Raw genomic sequence first — 25,571 nt, 5'->3', positions numbered from 1 at the left:
CATTCCTAGGTCTAAGTAAGGTTGAAAGAACTCTTTTCCCCAAGCATGCTTCCTGGAAAATGAGGCCTTACTGAAAATATCTGGTAGGTTAACTCAAACTTGTAAAATGTCGCAGAAAGGGCACCTGACTTGTAAATAACTTGACAAAAATCTCCTAAGAGTCTTCCTTCAATAAAACTTCAGGAAAGTTAATTCCAACTTTGGAAGTGAATTCTGTACCTGTGTAGCTAACGTTTTCGACACTCCCTTCTTGGTGTGCTGACTGAGCAGGGCTCTGAACAGAGCACCAGGCGCTGCCCTGGGCGGTCACACGGTGGAATGTGCGTGTGGGCATTTCCCTGGCAAGCCCCCTGCACACCCGCTGATCCGGCTGCCCGACCTACAGATAATGAGAGGAAAACTGCCTCCCAAGCCACACAAGCTCTCATCGACATCAGCGTTTACACAAAGACACCCTATTGGCAAGAGGTTCTCAAGTGTTGCTCGGAAGGAACGCGCTATCGCCTTGGGGAACACCATCGTGCTTGTACTACCCACATCCGCCTCACGCGGGTAAACCCTCCCTGACCCAGCACCGTCAAGATGGTTGTTTCTGACCAACTAGACGGTCATGCAGCATTTTAACGCGTATGCGCAAAGAACATAATCATTAGAGACGTGTAACTGCAAGTTGCTGACCTGAGGGAATGTGACATGCCCGTAAAGTGTTCTGATCGTTTGCTTTGTGCTATCGGTGACACAACGATCTAAGGAACATACATTCATTTTAGAGTTACAGGAGTTATGTCTTGTACTATTTTCCTTGAAAGACAAAGTAAACTGGATCAGGTGACTCAAACATCTTTAATTCTGTAGAGAATTTCTATAAAACAGCTTTTCTTTCTTAAGCTGGAAAAGCCTTTTAAGAGTGTTAGGTCAGACAGATGTAGAGAACAAACATATGGACACCAAGGGGGGAAGTGACTGGGGGTGGTGGTGGTGGTGTGATGAACTGGGCAATTGGGGTTGACATGTAGACACTGATGTGTATAAAGTTGATGACTAATAAGAACCTGCTGTACAAAAAAATAAATAAAATTAAATTTTAAAAAAAGTGTTAGGTCAGTAGAAGAAAAAGTACTTCACTTTTCAGAATTGTGTATTCTGCAAAACAAAAAAATTTTAATCTATTCTTTATTAAATGCAGAAGCATATTTAGTAAATATTAAAAGTATTGCTACTCATATTTCAATGGAAACTTTGCAATGGGAAAACAAACTTGGTTGAATCAAATGTAAGCCTTAAGCCCCTAAATCAGTGTCTTCTATACTTTTTACGTTTTATAGTTTTCATCCCTTCTGCTAAAGCTGTATAATTGCATTCTCAGACTGTGAAAAACAAGGAAAAGTATCATGCTGAAGTATGCATGAGATATTATGGAGGTAAACACAGGTACAGTCATAATTCTGTCTAGTAAGTCTCTCCAAGCTTGACCGAACACATTACCCTAAATATAAAATTGTTGATGGAAAAACTAGAACAAGCCAGATATGCAGAAAGCCTTGTACCTTTCTCATTTTGTAATCAGACTTTTTTTTTTTTTTTTTTTTTTTTTTTTTTGGCCACACCACGCGGCACGTGGGATCTGAGTTCCCTGACCAAGGATCGAAACTGTGCCCCCTGCAGTGGAAGCGCAGAGTATTAACCACTGGACTGCCAGGGAAGTCCCATATAATCAGACTTTTTAAAAGGATATACAATGCATGCACTCCGATATTCACTGAAGCACTATTTACAATAGCCAGGACATGGAAGCAACCTAAACGTCCATCGACACATGAATGGATAAAGAAGATGTGGTACATATAAACAATGGAATATTACTCAGGCGTAAAAAGGAACGGAATAGTGCCATTTGCAGAGATGTGGATGGACCTAGAGATTGGCATACAGAGTGAAGTAAGTCAGAAAGAGAAAAACAAATATTGTATAATATCACTTATATGTGGAATCTAGAAAAATGGTACAGACAAACTTACTTGCAAAGCAGAAATAGAGACACAGATGTAGAGAACAAACTTAAGGTTACCAAGGGGGGAAGTGGAGGTGGGATGAACTGGGAGATTGGGATTGACATATATACACTATTGATACTATGTATAAAACAGATAACTAACAAGAACCTGCTGTATAGCACAGGAAACTCTAAAAAAAAAAGGGTATACATACTGACATTGTCAGTTCACTAAAGAAAGAAGTTAAAGAGAATTTTAAAAAATAAAGAGAATAAATAAAGAGAATTAAATAAAATATTAAAAAAACAAAAGTTGGATATTGCTCAATGGTTTCTATCAGTTAAAGATAGAAGTGCCCCAGAAACAAGAAGGAAGAGAGTTCTTACTTGGCCTTTCACATCGTACAACAGAAATAGTAGTGAAGTGACACCACAAAACATTTCAGAACTGATACAAGCAACAGAAATGAAGAAAAACAAGATTAATGAAAGCAAAGGAAAAAACCCTGGGAATTCCCAAGAAAAAAAGATGTAATTAAGAGATATGGGAATAGGAGCTGTCTGTTAGCAGCTGCAGAAGGACAGGAGGGAAGGACTGGGTTAACAGCTATGATGGGCAGTGTTGACCCTGAGACTCAGCCCCAGGAGGCCGGCTGAGCTGGCACTGGGTGGGGCTCGCAGTGGGGTTCACATGGGGCTGCGGGGTTCACACCAGGGTCAGTGGAGTTCACACCAGGGGGCAGTGAGGTTCACACCAGGGTCAGTGGGGTTCACACCAGTGGGCAGTGGGCTTCACACCAGGGGGCAGTGAGGTTCACACCAGTGGGCAGTGGGCTTCACACAAGTGGGCAGTGGGGTTCACATCAGGGTCAGTGGGGTTCACACCAGGGGGGCAGTGGGGTTCACACCAGCGGGCAGTGGGATTCACACCAGGGTCAGTGGAGTTCACACCAGGGTCAGTGGGCTTCACACCAGGGTCAGTGGGCTTCACACCAGGCAGTGGGGTTCACAGCAGGGTCAATGGGCTTCACACCAGGCAGTGGGGTTCACAGCAGGGTCAATGGGCTTCACACCAGGCAGTGGGGTCCACAGCAGGGTCAATGGGCTTCACACCAGGCAGTGGGGTTCACAGCAGGGTCAATGGGGTTCACACCAGGCAGTGGGGTTCACACCAGGGTCAGTGGGGTTCACACCAGGGTCAGTGGGGTTCACACCAGGCAGTGGGGTTCACACCAGCAAGCAGTGGGCTTCACACCAGTGGGCAGTGGGGTTCACATCAGGGTCAGTGGGGTTCACACCAGGCAGTGGGGTTCACAGCAGGGTCAGTGGGGTTCCCTCTTTCGTTCTAGGTGGATCATTTCTTTCACACTGAGGACAATACATTCAATAACATCATATTCAATGAAACCAGACATCTGTTTTTCTTCATTCTTAAACCCACCTTATGGGAATGATGTAGGAGAAGAGCAGGAGAAAGCGGAAGAGACTGCGGTACCAGGGACCTGAGAATCCCTGCAAGGTCACCATGACAACTGAGAGGGCAACCAACGCCAAAAACAGGGCTTTGGTCAGCTGATTGAGCTCAAGGTCCAGCAAACCAACCTGAAAGAAAACGAAGAGTTAGGACAGAACCACGTTCTTAAATTCCCTTTTGTGCTACAGCCTGTATTATCCTGAAAGACAAAAAGGTACCAACTTTACATTTTCTTCCGAAAACTCCTCCTGATGAAAAGCCTTTTAGAGATTTAGGGAGAATTTCTGAAAGTGACTCATGGTCCCCAGAGCATTTCCAGAAAGAGTCTACTGAGAAAACACGAGTCCTGAGTATCCAACCACAAAAAACTCAGATCCTTTCTCTAGATGAGGTTACGACCGGCAACTGTACAAAAGGGGATGTGGGACGAGAGCCGCATGGACGGCCTGGCAGCCCGGCCACTCCTTCCGGGAGCACACGCGCCTTTTCCTCTGCACGTGCCACGTCGGGGAGTCACTTAGGATTTTCTTCAGGACAGGACAGTATGTCTGTCATCCCTCTCTGCCAAGGCCTCCCTGAAAAGAACTTCTCTTAATTAAGAAGAAAAGCAACAGGTGGAGTAGTTAGCCTGCAATGACAACTTGTTAATTTGCAGAAGTCCTGTACTTTAGGTCCTCCCAGTAAGGCACAAAACACTCCAGTTCATCCTGCGGGTCACTTACCAGCTGAGCAAAACGTGAGGGAAAATTATGTCAATAAGAATTAGTTCCCTTTTTGTGTGCGTTCTGTGTGGGATCTTGGGGACAGTAAGAACGAGATACCCAAACACCATCCATTCTACAAGTGAAGAGAACACAGCTCTTCTGAAGCATGCAGCTTCAATTTCAAGCCCAGCACCTCCACCAAGTCCTGCTCCATGCTTAGCATCATTGCTGAAAGACTACCGTGCAATGCAGCGTGGGGGGCAGAGAGAGGAGCGGGGAGGGCGGTGCCAGGCTTTGTAGAAGGGCTTTAGAGCCACAAAGAGGACAAGTGACGCCGTACAGCAGTTAAGATCCCTCAAGACTCTGTGTTTGGGCTAGCTTGAATGCTGGCTCTGCCACCTGGCTGCATAACCTTGGGCAAGCTGAGCATCAGTTTTCCCATCTGTAAAATGGGCTGTAACATGTCTTCCTGACAGGACCTGGGGGGAAAGAGATGATGCACAGCTGAGGGAGCACAGCTTCTGGCAGAGAGCAAGCCTACATGCATGCTATTGCTATTCTCGTTACTATTCTCATTGTTACTATTATTAAAAACCTGGGTTTGAATCTCTGCTTACTAACTGTGTGACCTTGGGGAATGTTCTTACACTCTTTAAGCCTCACTCTCCTCCTCTGTAAACTGGTGTTACCCATCTCCTAACAGAGGTGCCTGGAGAAGCCCAAACAATGTGGCAAAGCTCACTGTCACTAATGGTCACTCTCAGGCCAGGGCACAGCAGGTGCTTAACAGAACCGCTTATTTGTAATTTATATGACACTAGCAGAAGACTGAATCCTATCAGGTTATCCATCTGCCATCAGAGTTTCTCCTGAATCTGGTACAAATTTTGAAAAAGAGAAATTAAAAAAGAAAACATGATTACCAAAACTTTGATAAAATAAATGGGAAACTATTATTCTCAAATTTAAAACTTTTAGAATTACTAACCTACTTAATACCAGTTTATTTTGGAGTGCCTTTTGAATACCATGTCTTTGGCCAATAAAAAGCTAGCCTTTTCCACACTTCACTGTTTAGTTTATATCTGGTTTTGATTAGGGTTTACCACAAAGCCTCATGAGAACGTTTAGAACCTGTAGTTACAAAGAAAGCATAAAACTTTGTCAGAAAACCCAGTTAAGTGCAGCAGTGAAGAAAATTCATTCATTATACAAGCAAGTTTAAATACCTACTACATTTTTTGCCAAACTCTGGTTATGAAAAATGAGTAAACTATGAGATTTTACCCTTCAAGAAACAGCCAATCTAGTAGGAAGTATAAGGTGAACACCAGTAATATATCCTATAAAAGGGAAATCTTCTGTGCAGTGGTCTGGGAGCCACGGGTCCCCACCTGCAAGGGCCCTGGGGGTGGGAGTGGGGCCAGGGGCGAGGCGGCTTTGCAGCGTCTGCTCCTCGAAGCCACCACCCACAGAGGCCCCGCCCCTCCAGGCCCCACCCCCACTAAGTCCCTCCCCTCACCAGGCCCCTCCTCTCCCCAGCCACCACCCCGGCAGGCCCCGCCCCTCCAAACCACCCCCACAGAGAACCCACCTCTCCAAAGCCCCGCCCTCCTCAGGCCACGCCCCCCTCGCCTGGGACACGTGGTCTCCTCTGGTCGCGCACTGTTCAGACTCGGAACCCCAGAGACTTTAGGCAAGTCCTAGAGATGTGCTGTCTCCTGTGCGCAGATGAGACCCTTCCCGGCCCAGCCGGCCGTGTCTGCAGGGCTCTGCGGGAAGCGCCCTGCCACCCTAGCGGTCACTTCAGCGTAGTGACCGGGCGAGTGGGCAATGGGGCCAGCCGGTCCGGGCTCGCCACCTCTGGGCCGGGACGAGCAGCGGGAAGGACCGCGCCGACGGTTCTAGAAGCTTCTGCGGTGGAGCGGGACTGGGCTCCGTGAGAGCAGCGGCTGGGACCATGGCGCCTGATTTATCAACTCCATTTAAAAACCGGCAGAACCAGAACAAATACCTTGCAATTTCCGCTACTTCAACTACTATATAGTTTATGCTTGAATTATTGAGAAAAATAGGGTTTTGGATTAAAATGAAGAAAAATGAAGCCCGGGAAGTAGAGCATGTTTCCAAGCCCGGGCCCTCTGCGGTGACAAAGGCGGCCCAAGTTCCAAGCCTCGCGGAGGGTCAGATGAAGCCATTACTCATTCAGTCAGGGAAAAAAGACTCAATTACCTCAACGTAAAGATGCTATCAATGAATGCAAAGTGCATATTTTACTCTATTCATCCAAATCCCATTAAAAAGTGAAAGGAATGATTTAATCTGGCCTTCCAGAGTTGGCCTTTTTTTGTAATAAAATAAAGAATCACTGTCTTGCAAAATGCATAACCGCTGCCTCACACTTTCCCTGCATCACGGCCGTAAAGGACTGTAAGAGCTGGGACAAAACAGTCAGGAATGAGGACAAAGTTTCCTTTGAAAAAATGACCCATATAGGATGGAAACATTACAAGCAGCCCACTGCACATTGATATTCAGCTAATTCAAAGTATTAATACCTTTCTAACTGACGAGGACACATGTGGTCAACTGCCTGGCTAGTGGCTATAACTAAATGTCGTCTTCACCAACCCCTTCTAATTTAAAGGACGAATGAAAGGTTTAGCAGAGAAAACACAGCTTCTCAGTAATGGGCTGTTCCCTGCTTTCTTTCAGGAGCCTTTCCTGAACTATGACTATTCTTCCTGGAACATAATTGCAACCGAGCTATAGTATATATAGTATGATCTTTTTTTTGGGGGGGGCGGTCAATTCTAATAAAGCACAGTGAGAAGAAAAGAGATACTTCAACTATTTTTTTAAAGGTCACTTTCAATTTTATACTCATTTCACTAGAACACCCTTAAAAGTTTCTTCCACTTGCCTAAAATGCAATCTGGACTCAAAAACTATTCAATATGAAAGCTAGTTAACTTTAAAGCTACAGATTCTATAAAGAAGGTGGTAGCCTGAGTTTTGATGGGAAACTCTTCTTTCTTTCAAAAATTTCCTAGAACATCTGAACAGGCCAGATACCTTTAACTATGATTTCAAGACCTTTTTACCCCTAACGTATATTACTAATCAGTTGAAGTAATTATGACTGTATAAGAAAAGGTAAGTACACTAGGAAGTAATTTTCAACCTTTTTGTAATTTCCTATATTAGTAAAGCAAATTTTCTTCCACTTGTCATAATATTTGTTTGATTTGAAACAACTGTGATAACAAAATTAAATACGCTACTGGAAATTTTAATCTCCAAGGGAAAATCTGTGCATAATGTCTAAGATGGCACAATGGTTCTGGGAAGGGGCTGCTCTGGGATAATGAGCACAATAATTGCCTGTATAATCTAAAACGCTACTAATGGCAACGATCACAAATCCACTTAGCTCCTCTTTAATTTATGTAGCAAGTTTTAAACAGCTAATGGTTCTCAGTAAAATAATGGTTTATACCAACAATGAAGGGTAAATACGGTAACCTCCTGCTTAATCAAGAAAAGATCAGTCAGGTTTTTTAAGGCACCCATGGATGAATGAGACCCCACCTTATCTCAGTAACACAACGCCTTTCCAGCCCATCTCAAAGTCCCCCTAAGTCCCCAAGAAATCAATGTAGAGTCTCGTGTTATAAAAACTTAGTAGCAGAGAAAACAAAAGGCATAAAAATAAGCACTGCCAACTTCTCCTCACGTGATATTACCCCTGGATCAATGTTATGTGAACATCCAAGTACTGTAACCCTGCTTCTAAAACTCACATTTCCTTATTTGCTACATGAAAGTATTTTAGTATAGCAAAACCATAAGATGCAAAATGTCAAAAAGCCAATTTAAACTCTTGCAGAAAGATAAATATCATTTTAATTTGTCTTATATTTTCCCTGTAAATATATCTCAATTTGAAAACCAGAAACGCCTCCAATCTACTAGCAAATGCACTCACGACGACTCTACACAGACAGAAATACAGCTTCACACGTGAGAGACTACTTAGGGGAAACTATAACATTACCGTTAACGTTGTTTATCTTTTAGCAGCTAAACTTTTCTCGGATCAGCCCATCAGCCCCACATCATTCAGAATTTGGATTTTGATTACAAAATTGACATAGGGCTACTGCTTTAACCTAGTTGAAATTCCTATAAAAAAACACATTTCTTGGGGCTTCCCTGGTGGCGCAGTGGTTGGGAATCTGCCTGCCAATGCAGGGGACACGGGTTCGAGCCCTGGTCTGGGAAGATCCCACATGCTGCGGAGCAACTGGGCCCGTGAGCCACAATTACTGAGCCTGCGCGTCTGGAAGCTGTGCTCCGCAACAAGACACGCCGCGGTAGTGAGAGGCCCGCGCACCGCGATGAAGAGTGGACCCCGTTTGCCACAACTAGAGAAAGCCCTCGCACAGAAACGAAGACCCAACACAGCCATAAATAAATTAATTAATAAAAAAAAGTCAGGTGCTGTGCTATTTTAAAAATATAAATAAATAAAAATTAAAAAATTAAAAAACACATTTCTTTTAAATATCTTTGAAACAAATCGGTCCTATATTTTCTACTTTTAGTAGAATCTTAAAAATAAGAAAAAAATAAGTATACCTTCAATTCAAATAATTGAAACTCTTACACTAAATCTAACTCCTAAATCTTACAGCAATAACTTTTTTCCAGTTTGGAGTTTAAATTAAAAGTATTAGTTTTTTTTTTTTTTAAGTGATGCGATGTAGCCCTTTTTTTCTTATTCTCCAGTTTATTTATTCATTCATCTTTGGATATGAACGCCTCAGTCCTAAGTGTCTGTCCTGCACGCAGGCGCCACCCACCCATAGACAACTCGGCTATTATCATTTACTGCCCCAGTGATCTGCGAAATAAGAAGTGCTTCTTTTAGCCGTTCTAGTCTATTGGCTCAATAATCTGTGCTTTAAAAGCTCCCTAAGTAAGTATCAGCACGATAACTCTTAATGTTATATCACCTTAATTTTTAAAAGTCAAAATCTATATTTACACAATAAACATTTAAAAGTCTATTCTGAAAGCATATTTCATATTCTACATTTTTACCTGCAAATAAATTTTGCCTGACTATTCTATATTCAGCATTTAACGTTTCTTCCTTGCTTACCAAATAGTTATCACAGAAGATATTTTTTTTTCTTGAATATTTAACATTTAAAAAAAAATGGGGGGACTTCCCTGGCGGTCCAGTGGGTAAGACTTTGCCTTCCCATGCAGGGGTGTGGGTTTGATCCCTGGTTGAGGAGCTAAGATCCCACATACCTTGTGGCCAAAACACCAAAACATAAAAGTAGAAGCAATATTGTAACAAATTCAATAAAGACTTTGAAAATGGTCCACATCAAAAAAATTAAAAAAAAAGAAAAGAAAATGTGGTTATTATATTTTTTAGATAAACAAAAAAAGCCTTAATGCAAAGCTCAGCTCCTCAGCAAGGAAGTACAACCGCTTTCCATGTTAATGTGAGAAACTCAGGAGACGGGGGACCCAGTGCAAGCCCTCACCTAGTTTACACAACCTTGGTACCGATCAGCTCCGTGTTTAGGACAATGCACGTCATCAGATCACTCTGTCCGCTAGACACGATAAACATGTTGTTAAGGGTGAAATTATTCCTATAATCTACAAACATATTACTTGCTGAGTTCGAAGGGGGCTTCATGAGTGCAGAATGCGGCTGCCTTCTCAAGCCGTCAACTTACCAGATCGTTTGAGAAACTTCAATAGTGGCTTGAGCATTTGCTATAACACATATCCACGTAACATTTTATAATCATCAAAAATGCCAGAAAATAGCACTTTATCTATGAACATATGGACATACACAAATACACGTCAGGTCTGTTTTTGCAAAATGCAGACTTACTTTTATATTCATGCAGGACAATTTGGTCAAGCCTGTTACTGTCTGACAGCCTCTGTCACAGTAGAGCCTTTATTAAGGCGTAACCAGTATATTAAAAAGTCATCAAATTTAAAGCAATATAGTGACTTTAAGTGGTTAGTTTAATTTTTTGTTTCTAATAATTACTATAAACTATTTCAAATAGGCTCAACTTGTGACACATCGAAGCCATGTTTAAAACAAAGATGAGTGTGCACAAATACGCAAAACGGTCTGGAAACCGTCTGGCGATTTAATTTGTACTCTATGTACACAAACTACATGAGAATCCAGCACTGAATATTTCAAAGAGACCATAATTTTCTAACGTACAGTAGTTCCAGCCTTATTTCACAATAGTCCACACAGCTTATTTAAAAGCCAGGGATGCAAGGAGCCTACACCACACAAACCACTATCAGCCCAACACTATGCTGAACACGGTTTGTGTGCATTGCTGTCATGTTTCCTGTTGATAGTCCGCTGTTGCTTTTATAAAAACATTTCTCTTAGCTGGGGAGAGAAAGCAAAAGCGAAGGTGAAGTCTGTTGCAGCTTCGCCAGCAGAGGGCGCTCAAGATTGTTGCTTTTTTTGTTTTTCGAAGGCTGAAAGCCTGCTTTTGGTGAAAGCAGAACTTCGATCTTTAATCAGCCAATTCAGTATATATAATACATGTTATCTTAGTTTTATTAACAACAACAAAAAGTTACCATAAATATCTATGTTGTCACGAAGAATCCAAGACAGAATTTATAGACTTCAACGTGATGAATTAATTATATTGAAGGAAATTTCCCAAATAAAAATCTACTATCAAATAAGGATATTTGATATTTGTCATATTTAAAGATATGACAACCAAAATACTGTAGGTAATCGTACAGTAGTATAGTGCGAAGGCTTTTTTTTAAAAAAGATTTAGGTCTACAAACTAAATCAATAAAGTTGTAACAACAGCTTACATTAATGGTTTAGAGATCCTGCATATATTTACCTTATTTTTTGTCTTAACAAAGCTATCAGTTTTAAATGGTTTTGCTAAGACCACCCACCAATTCAAAATGATTACTTCAAGCCTGAGCTATCTACCGACACCAGAAACCTCAACATTCAACATCAGTCATGTAAGTGAAATCTGAGGTCAGGCATTTGATTTCAATTTAATCTAATTAAATAAGCAGTTTATTTTGGTAATTTTATATTTATTTTAACAGATATTTTACAAGTAGCATTACCCTACTCTCGAATTCTTACTATCTAAAAACACAATACCCATGAGTTCAGGGATTAGTAACTGTGTTTAAAAAAAAAAAAAGTCTGGAAAAACGCCAGCAAGAGCAGATTTTGTGCATGGTCACTGATATGCTCAGGAACTTTGACTTTTATTTTATGCTTCTTCAAAGACTTTAAAAGTCCCCACACTCCTGGAAATTCTTTTTTCCCTAGAAACATGAAAAATAGATTTTTTTCTAGTAAGAACTCTAAATGGTTCTGATATTTTTAAAGAAAACCTTTTATGAGGAGTCTTAAAATTTTAACAGACTCAGAGAGAAAGGGCAGACCATGGCTTCTTGTAAATCTGTTGAAATATAGGGCAGTCCTCACCCTTCATTTTCTGGTTGATTTTTCATACTGAGGAGGCTATGCTATTTAGCACATTGTTCTTCTGGGAGGTATGGGGGTGTATGTGTGACTTTATTTTCTCCTGCATGTGTCAAGTCCCTTATTTTAAATATTGTTTGTGTATGTGTGCATTTTAGAAACACCCTTCAAATATACTCTTAAATATTCATTTAAATATAATTTATAAAATATATTATTGAATAGAAAATACTCTTAGATTTTTAAGCACATCAATAGTAATGCTGTTAAAATCTGGGCTCTGTTACTGCTTGCTAATACAGTCAGGGCTTCTAACACTATTGCACCCGAAATTCCCCAGCACAGTGACTGCATCCCTTCAGGGCACCCTCTGAAGTCTTCAAAGAGCTGGAAAAGTATTTGGCGGCTTTCTAACACCCAGGAAGTGACATATTGAAGGACGCATTCCTGTTAGTGGCTTGAAACTGCTGGACCGTACATGATGGGGAAGACTGGGATTTAGGCGACGGGAGTAGATCAGAGCCCCTTCTCAGGGAAAGCCAGTACCTGGTGGCCCCCCAGCACGGGAGGCACAGGGAATGGCCGGGCAGGCAGGTACCAGGGCCGCCCTTCTCCCTGGAGCCTGCCTGGGACAGGGCCAGAAGAACTGCTGTGTTTCTTTAAAGAAACTGCATGGGATTGGGGCGGGGGGGCGCTGCGAACACCCTTCCACCTGCTTGGTTATTTTCCTAATAAAATTCTGGGAAAGGGAATGGTTAAGTTTTTATTAGTAAACAAGGTCATTCATTTATAATGAAACTTTGATTTCCAGCCCTAGATTTTCTTCATAAGAGGTCATGATACGGATGACTTTCTATAACAAAGTCAGAGATTTGTTCGGAGATTCAAAACGTTACCATCTAAATTCTTTCTTTGGCATACCAACAAGTAAAATGCATTTAATGGTTTGTGCCAGGGAATTTACTAGACATTAGTTAACAATTTTTCTATATAATAATAGATTCCAGGAAGTCTGGTTTCATTAAGGACTACTTCAGTCCCATACACAGTATTATAAAGTTATTAATTCTAAGTAACAGTATCTTAGGGGAAAAAAAAAAAGACAATCGGCAGGAAAAATCCTCAACGCCTAAGTGCTGCGTGTGGCGGAGTTTAGCTTAGCGTGTTTCACATCTCAGTTTCTGCAGGCAGCGTGGTACTACTAGAATGTACACTGTATCGTGCAGCCCGCGAAGAGACACCAAGGCTGCGATGGTGTCACTACCTCCTTCACCGCTTGTTGGTTTATTGTGTAAATATGTGGGAATTTATGGACCGTTTAAGGTCTCCACCCCAATCTCCAGATATCTGGCACCCATCACGACATAAAACCACTCAGTAGGGTTTTTAAATCAAGTCACTAGCTGACTTGACAAGATCTGTGTCTAAGATATTTACTGGAAACAAAACTATGATCACCGTTTCACTGAACTCACGAAATTCTGTCTCAATGAAACGCATATCAGCTCTTTGTGATTACATTAAACACGTGAAAAGATATGGAAAACCCTGGTCAGTGTTTGAAACACCTCAGAATTGCTATCATCTTGTCCATTCTTTGTCCCACCGACATATCAGCAAAACTAGCTGACAAATGAAAGTTAACAGTAGATAAACATAATTAATTTTTAAGGCAGCGTAGCAGAATGGCAGACACAGAACGGCATAAAGAGAAAAAGAATGAAGAAAGTTATCAAACTGGCCTAACACCTAACTTTGAATCAACGTTACTTAGTTTTCAAAATCCGTAGTTCTCATGATTTGCATTCTTTTTTTTTCTTTTTGCGGTATGCGGGCCTCTCACTGTCGTGGCCTCTCCCGTTGCGGAGCACAGGCTCCGGATGCGCAGGCCCAGCGGCCATGGCTCACGGGCCCAGCCGCTCCGCGGCATATGGGATCCTCCCAGACCGGGGCACGAACCCGTATCCCCTGCATCGGCAGGCGGACTCTCAACCACTGCGCCACCAGGGAGGCCCATGATTTGCATTCTTTTGAAAGGAAAACTGAATTCAGGAGATTTGCTGAAATGTTTAAATGACAAGCATAATATGGTTAAATAAACTTTTCATCTTCTTAACTACCCTTTTATTATTAACTGTCTACTTTTAAGAGGTTTATTACTGGTATCTTGGCAAAATACGGCACTGCTTTAAAGCATCTAAAATTTTTGTGTTACTTTATGTCTTCACGGACATTTTATGAACCATTTCATACTTAATGGCTTGTAAGCAATCGCAAGAGTTGGAAATTGTGTGAAAAGTTGCCCAGATTGACAGATAAAGTGAAAAGGTCTGTATTAATTTCCAAATAAAGAAATGCATGGCGTGGTATCTCACGATGATTATACTCTAAAGTAACAATTAGAACGCATCAGAAACCAGAGCAAGTTGACACTCTACAATAAAGCAAATAATTTCCAGTTGGAGGGGCAGAAAATGTTAATATGCAATGTTCAAGACTACAAGAATCTTTGTAAAAGGAAGTAGCTAATAAGGTTTAATGATGCATGTCAGGAAGCCACAGTATGTAGGGAAACACAGCTGGCTTCATTTTGTAAACTATTCGATATACACATCTTTCTAGTTCCCGATTATCAGCTGTGCCAGTGCCACAGGGGACAGCTTAGCCTTCAAATCAGGGCATCCTTCTTGCTCTCTAAATTACAAGTAAAATACATTAATATAATATGGTGCTATAGGCGAGTGCCCCGACCGAAGCTTATCCGCTTGAGAAAGAGGATTACAGAAGTCTTCTGTAGAATGTCGTGGAAACAATCTCGCCAGCCTAATAGGCTCCTAAGCGCCAGAACCATTAAAACAAATCATAAAACAGGCAACACACTTGGACTTAGTGAAGTAATAACCTTCACAAGACGGTCACCATTTTCCCCACCTTGTGTATTAAAATGCAAACTAACTGAAAAGTGCTTCTACTGAGAAAGCGCAGCCCGCCGCCGTGCTTTCTTTCCGGGGCGCACCTGCGCGTGCCGAGAGGACCCGCGCCAACGGCGACGGGCCGCCTGCTCACGCCATCTCCGCCGAGGGCCTGCAACGGCAGGTGACAGCAATTAGCAGCAGATGACAGGAGCACTTAGAGTCTGCACCAGACGGCAGCTCAGGGTCACCGGAAGCCAGCAAACCTTCCACGAGGAAGCCCTGTGTTAGGCAACTATCACACTCGAAAGCTCTCAGACACAAGTTAATTATTCAGCCACCAGAAGACAACGGCTAGGTCACAACTCTGATATCAAAATGCTGTTAATCACTTGGAGTGCACTTATTTTAAACGTAATTACACATATTAGCTGTTCAGAACATGCACCTAATGACGAAGAGGGTGCCCTACACTAAAAGAGCTAAAATTCTAGTAATTCTAGTGAATTGTCGTAGGGCAAAGTATACCCAACAGGCTTTGACTTGGGTGGAGGCCGTTTACAGCCAAAGCAAGAACCAGCCAAGCAGCAGGAGTCTGACGAGACCCCCCTGGCACCCTGGCCTGTCATGGAGGCAAGGAGAGCCCCCGAGGACCCGGGACACGCGTCACCATGAAAGGGCATCCGGCGAGCTAAGAAAAGACTTCTAATCTCGAGGTGGTCTGTCAAGGCTTCTGGCTCAAAACTAAGGTCTTAGGTCGCTGCAGCTTGGCTGAAGCCAGGAGACAGGAGGCGGTACGATTTTAGACAGACTGTGGCATCCGCACGGGGGACAGACCCCTCATGGGCCATTCAGTGTCAGCTTCACCTGACATGTTCCCCGTGAAAAAAAAATGCAGGCGAAAACGCTTCAGACAGGGCTTCCCTGGTGGTGCAGTGGTTAAGAATCCGCCTGCCAATACAGGGGACACAGGTTCGAGCCCTGGTCCGTGAAGATCCCACGTGCCGCGGCGCAACTAAGCCCGTGCGCCACAACTACTGAGCCTGTGCTCTAGAGCCCACGAGCCACAACTACTGAGCTGTGTGCCACAACTACTGAAGCCCACACACCTAGAGCCCGTGCTCCGCAACAAGAGAAGCCACCGCAATGAGAAGCCCGCGCACTGCAATGAAGAGTAGCCCCTGCTTGATGTAACTAGAGGAAGCCCACGCGCAGCAACGAAGACCCAATGCGGCCAAAAATAAATTAATTAAATAAATAAAAAAAATTTAAAAATGCTTCAGACAAACAAACAAAATGCATAATCAATTTACTATAACAAGATGAGCTTCCATTAATAACACATAAAATGCCTTCATTTTGGTCTTAATTGTTTATAACTGATGAATTTCTGACCCCTTATGACCATAGCAATTTCCAAGCCAATAGCCTTTACAATTTGCTAAGTGTTTTTGCATGATTTCTGTTACTCGGCTTAACTCCAGCCTGGTTAAATTTCTGGTTCACTTCCAGGGAGCTAAGGTGTATGGCCAAGCTTGCGGCTTCCGTCCCCTTGCCGCAGACGGGCCTCCTTGGCTGGCGGACGTGAACCAGAAATGATATTATTCCCACTCTCGTAATGAGATCTGTAGCTGTACTTTCCATAAACTACACAAACTTCCATTAGGCTTATGAAATGAAAACTGGCCAGATCTTGCTTATCAAAATGTTTTCCTTCACTATTTTTATTTAAAAGTGGTGAAACTTGCTCAACTGGCAGCCGTTACTATACTTTGGGAAAAGAAGAACAGATTAAACAAAGTGATTAAATGTTGTAACCAAAACAAGGACCAAGGAAGTAAACAGTCAGCTGAGGGCCTTTTGCCTGGTGAAGGAGTTAAAGGACAAAGCACCTCATCCTACCTACGTGCTCTGTGTTGAGCCTTCTGCTGGACGGGCGCTCTTCCTGTGCTACACGTAGGTTCTCTTGTGGACGCCTCTACTCAGCACCAGCGGGGCAGTGACAGTGAGTGGGGACCCCGAGGCTCCGCTGTTCTGGAAGCAGCCAGGGCGGGTGGGCGTGCGCCACGGCCAGAGCCCCGTCTGGACCAGTCACTCTACATGACCACGAAGCTGCCCCGCGCGCCTTCCAGCTGGGCTTTCTGAAGCTCTGAAGAGGCGAAATAGCTCTGGGCACATCCGGGTCTCTGACCCTTTGTATTGATGACTCAGGACGGGCTCCATGGCCACCTTCCTGTCCTAGGCATGCAGCCGACACACAGTAATTGCTCATTTAAATGCCCACTGCTATCATTCTTCTTCTTACTGATGTGATAAAAATACATATCTTTCTCCTTTGATCTGATTTTTACCTTCACTTTTATTTCCCCCACTTACTTTCAAATCTAAGTGAAAATGCTGCTGTATGATACCCGACCTTGACACTGCAGATCTTCCCCCTTTTGAAGCCCAACCAAGTACAGCGACAATGGTCTCCCGCGGGAGGGAGGCTGCCTCAGCTCCAGCCCCTCAGCCATTCCTCACTGGCCACCATCCCCACACAGGAGGCAGAGGAGGGAAGCCAGTTTCAAATAAACCCTACCTGCCGCCCGCCCGCAGCTCCCGAGGAGGGGAGTCCAGGGCCAGGACGGTCGGGGGCCTCCGTACACTGTGCCCACAGATGAGAGGCGGTCCCTGCCTCACCAATTCCATGAGGAGAGGGGGCTGGGGGATATCTGGACCACGCAGAGCAGTTTCAAAGCAACCAGCCACCACTCCTGTGATCCGGGCGTGTGCGAGTTAGAATCAACATGGCGGGGCCGACCTGATTTTCGGGTCCTCAGAGTCGCGCTGCACCCTGGCCTGGCACTAACCAGGAGTACAAGTGTGTGCATGGCCTCTTCCCCGTGCTGCAAGTACCCACAGTCCAACCCGCTCCCATAAAGACGGACGGACTCCCAGTGGCCTCGCGACAGCGGCATCTCACTAACCCAGGGAGGGGGTCACTGCGGATGAGACGCCAACTTTCTCATGAAAAACCCATCAGTCAGCCAGACAGGGTCAGTTCTTGAGATGACAGAGCTCAACATTGACTCAGCCTGTAACTACAGTGCAAAGCATATATTTAATATTTTGAATGGGAAACCAACTTGGAAATAAAAAGCTTTGCTGCAATTGTATTTTTATAGAGCAGCAAACAGAAAATAAAAAATTTTAAAAAGATAATGAATGAAACAGCATCAACAGAATCTAAATACCTAGAAATAAATCAAACAAAAGGTATATAAAAGCTCTACACAGAGGGGCCTCCCTGGTGGCGCAGTGGTTGAGAGTCCGCCTGCCGATGCAGGGGATATGGGTTCGTGCCCCGGTCTGGGAGGATCCCATATGCCACGGAGCGGCTGGGCCCGTGAGCCATGGCCGCTGGGCCTGCGCATCCGGAGCCTGTGCTCCGCAACGGGAGAGGCCACAACAGTGAGAGGCCCGCATACCGCAAAAAGAAAAAAAAAAAAAAAAAAAAAGCTCTACACAGAGAGAATCATAAAACGTTATTAAAAAAATTAAAGAATACCTGTATAAACAAAGGATACAGAATATTCATTGATAAAAAACCAGAATTTAAAAAGTAATTCTCCTCAAAGATCTACAGAGTTTAAATGCAATCCCAATCAAACTTCCTATAGTAATTACAGACAATTAGCACAAAAAGGGAATCGAGGACCAATCAGAGAGGAGGTCCAGATGCACACCCACCGCTTCACGCCGGAACCTGCGGTGGGAAAGGACGGACCTGCAACAGCTGGTTATGGGTCCACTGGAAACCTACGTGGGGAAAAAATGGAAACTTCCCATCTTCATAACAAACACAGAACCCAATTCCAGACGTCTAGAGATCTAACTGAGAAAGGTAAACAGCAAAACTCCTAGAAGATAAGAGAGTACCTTCGTGACCCAGGGTAGAGAAAGATTTCTTAAACCACGAAAAGACTGATAAATTGCATTCCATTAGAACTGAGCATGGCTATTTGTCAAGACACACTGAAGAGAGGAAGGAGGCAACAGAGTGGGAGGACCTAATACTCACATAACCAGCGAAGTGCTCGTGCCAGGATATATAAAGAACTCCTACAAAATAATGAAGAAAGACTAACAATCCAATGGGAAAATGCACAAAAGACACACTGAAGTGATCCTCAAACCAAGATGCCCAGGCAGCCAGTCAACGTGCAGAGGAAATGCAACCTCGTTAGTCCTCAGGGAAACGGAAACTAAAATCACAATAAGACATTACTACATCCTCAACAGAACGTTAAACACATTTAAAAATAAAATGGACAACCCAAGTGCGGACAAGGTCATAGAGGAACTTGAATCCTCACGCTGCGGGGAAGAGTGAGCGCTGGCGCCATCACTCTGGAGGACCGGGATTCCACAAAATGAATGTAAACGTATCCGTGACCCAGCAACTCCACTCCTAGGCGCGTACGCGGCAGAAACGCACATGTTTGCACTGAGACACGGTGCACACAGACGCCAGGGCAGAGCGACTTGGGACAGCGGAGGGCCCATCAGCTGCAGGATGGCTTCTTCGAGCAGCTACGGCTGGTCCTGTGGCGGGACGGTGCACGGACACGCAAATGAACAGAGTCCCGTGACATGTGACACGTGGACAAAACCCCCATGCGCATCACTGTACACAGGAGGCCAAACGCAGAAGAATGCACGTTGTACAGCCGCATTTTGTAATCTTCAGAAACAGACAAAAGTAGCCAGTCAAGTAGATACGGGGACAGTGCCCTTCTGGAAGAACACGTGTGCAGAGAGGGAAGCTTCTGGAACCGTGGCACAGCGCTATTTCCTGACCACGTCAGGGGCTGGGGCGTGTGCTCGCTTTGTGGTGACTCAGTGAGTTCCATGCTTTTTAAAGTTGGTATACTTTTGTGTATTATGTTAAGTCAACCAAAATTAAAGAACGAAAACCAAAAAAGTATAACAGAAATGAAGTATTATTCTTGTTCTTAAGCAAAACTCAAGTGCTGACCACAAGCCTCACAACTGCACGGGAGCATAGCTTACGCTGCCTTGTGGCGTGTTAGTCAAATGACACCTGGAGGACTATCTCGGGTGCAAAACTGCATCTGATGACCTAAAAGCTGCTAAATAAAAAGCATTTCTGAAACCTCAGAAAATGAGTGGGCAGCTGAGGAAATAACATATGCATTAATCTAAGGTTATAATACAGAAATGCTGGTAGAAGTCAACTGAGGAAACCCTACCCACGGGCTCAGCCTCTGCTCCATGACCACAAACTGGACACGGCCAGTGGACCTCACAGACGGCAGGCAGAGCAGGCTGGGCAAGGCTGGCAGGAAGCCCACACCCCCAGCCCCGACCCTGGCCAGTGACTGCGGGGGGAGGCCTGGCAGTACCCGCGGCTTCTGGGCGCAGGGGGTCTGGGGAGGCGGCAGAGGTGAGGGGAATCCCACGCCCTATAAACTCCTGACCTGCCTGGACGTGTTGACTCCTTGTCACTCTGGACTCCAAAGCCTCCAGCCAGTCCTCGCCACCCTCGGGTCATCAGGACCTTCCCTGCTTGTGCTCCAGGCTGTGTCAACTCCTTTCCCACCACCGCCCGCTCCTGCATAATGACGATGACACCAGCCAGGCCTCCCCCAATCCCATGTGGTGGGAAGTGTCCCGCGCCTTTTCCAGGCCAACGCCTCTATTTCTCTGGCTTCTCTCGGGTTCCCTCTCTGCCGGTGGTTGGCTGCAGTGGGAAGGCTCTACACCGGGCTTAGACCTTTGGGCTTTCATCTGGCCTGGTGTCCTCTAGGCTCCCGGATCTGTGATTAGGTGTGTGTCACCGAGTCTGGAAAGCCCTCAGCCGTGTTCAGCCCGAATACTTCTTCCGCCGCTCCCCTCTCCTCCTGCCGGTGCCCCGTGCAGACGCGTTACACCTGCTGAGGCCGTTACACGCTTCTCAGCTGCTCTGTCCCGTTTTCTGTTGCCCCCTTTTCGTTCTCCTTTGTTTTTGCTTCTCAGCCTGGGAAGTTTCTCCCGACATGTCTTCCGTGGCCCTGTCCAGGCTGCTGAGAGCTCATCACGGGCACTCTTGGTTTCTGTTACACTTGACTTTGATGTGAGTCTTCCTTGGAGTTTCCATGACCCCGACGACACTCCCATGCCTGTCCGTGCAGGACGTCTACTGTTTCTACCAGAGCCCTTAGCATGTTACTCGTAGTTCTTTCACGTTCCCTGTCTGGTAATTCCAAAAGCTGTGCCATACCTGAGTCTGGGCCTGATGCTTGCTTTGCTTCTCCAGACCGTTTTCCCTACCCTTTGGTACACAGCTCGTGATGCCTGTCTGCAGCAGGACATGGAATGAGCGTGAGGTAGTGAGAAGAGGTAAACAAGCCTCGGCGGGGGGTTTTACGTTAATCTGGGCAGGAGCTGGTGTGTCTGACGTCGCCGCAGCCGTGGGTGACAGAGGCTGCCAAGTCCGCCGGTGCCCCGTGTGTCCCCCCGCTGACTCTGCGCTTCTGAGACGCCGTTCCTCAGAGCCTCCCTTTGCTGGAGCCCCGCCGGCGCCGGGGTGCAAGGCGGGGAAGGGAGCCTCCTGTGATCTCATGGCCCATCCAGGCCACCTTCACGGGTGTTTCTCAACTCCCACCCCACCGGTGAGCCGGGCAGACGAGGGGACTGGGTAGGAGAAGGGCCCTCCCCAGGTGGGACGGGGCAGGGACGGGCACCCCCACCCACAGGTAAGCCCCTGTGACAGAGGGCATGCCCCTTCTCGGACCTCCACCCCGGCTCCCGACGAGTTCCTGCAGCCGGAGCCGCCCACACTGCGGCCCCCAGGGCTTCTCACATGCGCCAGTCGGCACTCGCCCTCCAGCAGTGTGTCAAAGTGACCATTTGTTTTCCTACTGGTTGGCGGCCCCAGAGGCTTGGGCTGCGACCTGATGTGTCTGTCCGGGGACTTTCTGTGCGCTCAGCTCTTTGCCGCCGTAGGGCTGGGGCTGAGGCTGGCTGTGACGGTGCTTTTCTCCCCCAGCTCCTCTAGAAGCGGAAGCAGGGCCGAGGGCCCGGGGATGGAGGGACGGCCGCAGCACCCCGAGCAGCACGCTCCCCGCGGACACGAGCCACCGTGCACGTGGGCACCGTGTGTTACTGCACACCGCCTTCCTCTGAATCGCCCCCCTCAGAACTTGGACAGCAAATCCCAAACCTTGGGTCACTGCTTCTCCATCTGAGCAGCACAGCTCTGCTAGAGAAAGTCACGCAGCAATTTAAGACACTTCTCCTGGACACCGCGTCTCCAGCCTCTGCCGGGCGCTCGGTACCGGGCCTGTCCGTGTCCTTGTCCTCTACCTGCTGGCCTCCGAGCCTCCTCTCTCCACGTTCCCCAGCTTGTCCCTGACCGACCGACTGCAGGACCGCCTGGGCCTCACCTCACCTGCACCCGCCCACAGCGCCTCCTGCTGCATGGAGGCCAGGCCCCTGAGGCAGCTCGGGGCCACCGCTCCTCGTCGCCGAAGCCGCTGCTGCTCCCGCCGGGACGTCACTCCAGCGGCTCTGCCTCTCTGGAGTCCTCGGCGCCTCCCTTGCCACTGGCCCGGCCGAGCCGTCTCTGCCCCGGGCCTCGGCACACCCACTCACCACGTCCGCCTCCGACCCCGCCTTGTTGCCCTGCGGCTTGCTCCACCTTCGTCTCCTGGAAAGTTCTGTCGCTCAGAGCTCACCAAAGTCCTCCAGTCAGTGCCGTTACTGGTTTCCAGTCCAGATCGCACTGCTCCGCCGCACTGGACACCTGTGGCCGTTTCGGGTCTCGAGACTTCTCTCCAGTTCAGATTCGACGCCTGCCTCTGCCTGACCGCGGGCCGTCCTCGGCTGGCCCTGCCCCAGCTCTTCGAGGTGCAGGGAGCTCGCCCTGGGCCCAGCCTTCCTCACACGGTCTCCATGGGTACAGGATTCACCCCCTCGACCCCACCTGACCCTCTGGTCTCTATCTTGACCAGGAGATGCAGAATCGTACCTCACTGCATCTAGGTTCTCTACCTGCAAGGATAAAAGCACCTCAAAGGGTCAACATTTGGTACGTTTTAGGTAGTGGATATCATTTTTATAGGACATAGGCTTAGATGTGCCAAGTTTTTTATCTTCCTAAAATAAATTTCTTAACATTTATTCTAAGGGAATATAATCCGGTCACATTCTAGCTAACTCATGAAGATTAGTAATTAGGATTCCGGATTTAACTTAAATTGTATTTGGGCCTTTGCCAATCCGTCTCCCCTCCCCGACATCTAACCTGTGGCACAGGATGATGCGCACTTAGTGGCCTCTGAGAGTAGGGAGACCCTCTCAGCCTCCCCTGCCCGCTCCCCGTGTGACGTCAGCTCTGGGAGCGTAGGTCTCTCACCACACAGGGCACTTTCCCATCTGTCACTGAATGCTTCGGAGGCCCAGGCCCCTTCTCTGCAGTCCGCACCCTCCTCCTGGGGGCCCCGTCCTGCATGAGCCTGGAGCCCAGGACAGTCAGGGCTCCGGGGGGCCAAGCACTGGCCTCCGAGTCCACCCCAGTCCGGGGAGCTGCCGAGAGAGGCAAGACGCCCAATCACGTCCAACCTCCTTGCTTCTTGATTCCTCCGCTTTCCCAGAGCAGCCTGGGCCGGGGCGTCGACGGCGGGGGTCTGCATCGTCTCTGTTACTGTTCATGCTTCCGACTCCGCCCTGTGCCCTTGGCCTCTTCAGCCTCCACAGCACCCAGCTCTTGCAAATCAAAGTCTCGGTTTTCAGGACTGTCAAACCTGTTTAGACCTACGGGCGCATCTCATCTTTATTGCCCTTCACAGATACTGTGAGTTTTACAAGTTGAAGGTTGGTGGCAACCTTGTGTCCAGCAAGGCTATCGGTGTCAATTTTCCCAACACCATTTGCTCACTTCATGTCTCTGTCACATTTTGGAAATTCTTGCAATATTTCAAACCTTTTCATTATCATTAACGTTTGTTAGGGTGATCTGTGATAACTGATCTCTGACGTTACTACTGTGACTCGCTGAAGGCTCAGATGATGGTTGGCATTTCTTAGCAAGAAAGCATTTTCAATCCAGGCACGTACGTTGTTTTCTTAGACGTAATGCTACTGCACACTTACTAGACTGCAGTGTAGTCTAACATAACTTTTACGTGCACCGGGAAACCCCAAAATTTGCATGCCTGGCTTTACTGCAGTGGTGTGGCACCAAGCCCACAGTATCTCTGAGGTACGCCTGGAGTTAGAAACTCAAAAGCTGAGCACCAGACTGCTATATTTTTCCTTTACATTAACATTTTAAGATTCCCAGTTCTCTTGTGCGGCTAACTACATTTCCGAGCATCTCTGAGGTGTCCAGCGACGCGTCCTTGATCACAGGCTGCTGCGACTCCGACATTCAAGGGTCTGAAGTGCGTCTCGCGGGCCCAGTGGGTTTTCCGCCGCCTCTTCTACATCAGCCCTCCACAGAGCTCTCAGAGCAGCTGGAGCGTGCACCCCCGCCGGGGCTCATGGCCCTGGCCCCGGATGCGGCTCAGGCATCAGAGGCATGGGAGACCCTCCAAGATCCACCCTCGACCATTTCTTCAACCCCGGCTCCCGCCACTCCCTCCGAAATGCACACGCCAGCACAGCTGAGCCGCTCTGGTCCAGGCCGCTGCCCTGGCCACCGTGTATCCTTCCTCGCAGGTCTGGCTCACTTCGGGCCAGGCCTCCCTAACAAGCCAGGTTGTGAGGGCCAATGTTCAGTGCTCCCCAAACACCCTACCAACACGAAGACTATCAAGGTCAAGTTAGCTTTTAAATGATCCGTTCATGTGTCTGCCACATCAGCAGATGACAACTCCTTGAGGGAAAGATGCTCACGCACCTGTGTCTTTACTGCACCATGCGAAGCACCCACACAGGTACGTGTCTGCTGAGTGGATGAGAAGCAGCTCATCAGCATTCCAGGGCATTCAGGAGAGAAGTCACCCGCTAAATGGCCCACAGAGAGTTTACACTCCATTTGCTAGAGTGAAACACAACTTATATGGTAAATGGACATCAAAAGAGGATAATCAGAAAGAAACAACTTTACATTAACTAGTAACAGCAGCAACTAGCTGGACCAGCACGCAACAACTAGAGCTAACAGAGAAACTCAGGTCAGACAGGAGACAGAAGCGGGCTGGACCAGCAAGGGGAGGACCCTGCCTTCCTGGGGTGACAAAAGGACGGCCAAGCAACTCACATTTTAATCTGAAAAACTAATACTGTAGCATTAACAAAATAACAAGTTGGACACTGTTGTACTTTTTGAACTAATTATAGTCATTTTAGGGGGAAAATAACTCAACGACCCTTGAGTCACTCTTAAATCTTACATACGAAACGTCTTTGCTGACGTTACTCCTACTTTCTAGAGGAGATGTGGATCCTGAGCGTCCTGCTTTGTCTTTAATGTACTAACTCAGTGTAACAACAAAAGAGAACGTGTAATTACAACCTAGCATGTTATACATCCTTACAATGACTTAAAATGTGTACTGAATGAAATTGTGCAAATGACATGATACTTTAAAATGTCCAGAACCTATTTATTTTTATTTTATTTAATTAGCAACCATAAATTACCTTTAAAATCGTTACGATTCTTAATCCAGAAAGCCAAGATTTAAGAGCATATCTTGAGTAAGGATTGATTACTAATTCGAGACTGTAAGGACACTTCAATCTGATTTCCTTCTCGAATCTAGAGCACATTCCTCAGTGACCTGAGCTGACTGCTCACAGGGTGAAGGGCACGCATTTACCCTCTGAAACGAGGCTGCCGCAATGGCATCACATTCACCTCAAGTATGGGGCAAAGGCATCATCTTAGATTGAAATTAAACCATGGAAGGAGTCATTTTTCTTTATATTGTTTAGAATTAGAAACATTAAA

At 46.2% G+C, this 25,571-nt stretch overlaps 1 protein-coding gene across 4 annotated transcripts in view; it reads right to left on the bottom strand.

Moving 5' to 3' along the window:
• Window positions 1-25,571, bottom strand: part of ATP9B (ATPase phospholipid transporting 9B (putative)) — a 206,763-nt gene that overhangs the window by 66,474 nt on the left and 114,718 nt on the right. For all 4 annotated transcript variants that reach the window (XM_082641455.1, XM_082641453.1, XM_082641454.1 and 1 more), the window contains one exon: window positions 3,435-3,595. In XM_082641455.1, the coding sequence (XP_082497581.1) occupies window positions 3,435-3,595 (161 nt within the window). The remainder of the gene's footprint in view (window positions 1-3,434; window positions 3,596-25,571) is intronic.

Source organism: Mesoplodon mirus (assembly GCF_964341445.2).
Source record: "Mesoplodon mirus genome assembly, chromosome: 13".
Classification (NCBI taxonomy): Eukaryota; Metazoa; Chordata; class Mammalia; order Artiodactyla; family Ziphiidae; genus Mesoplodon; species Mesoplodon mirus.
This window is presented reverse-complemented; position numbering and strand designations above follow the sequence as displayed.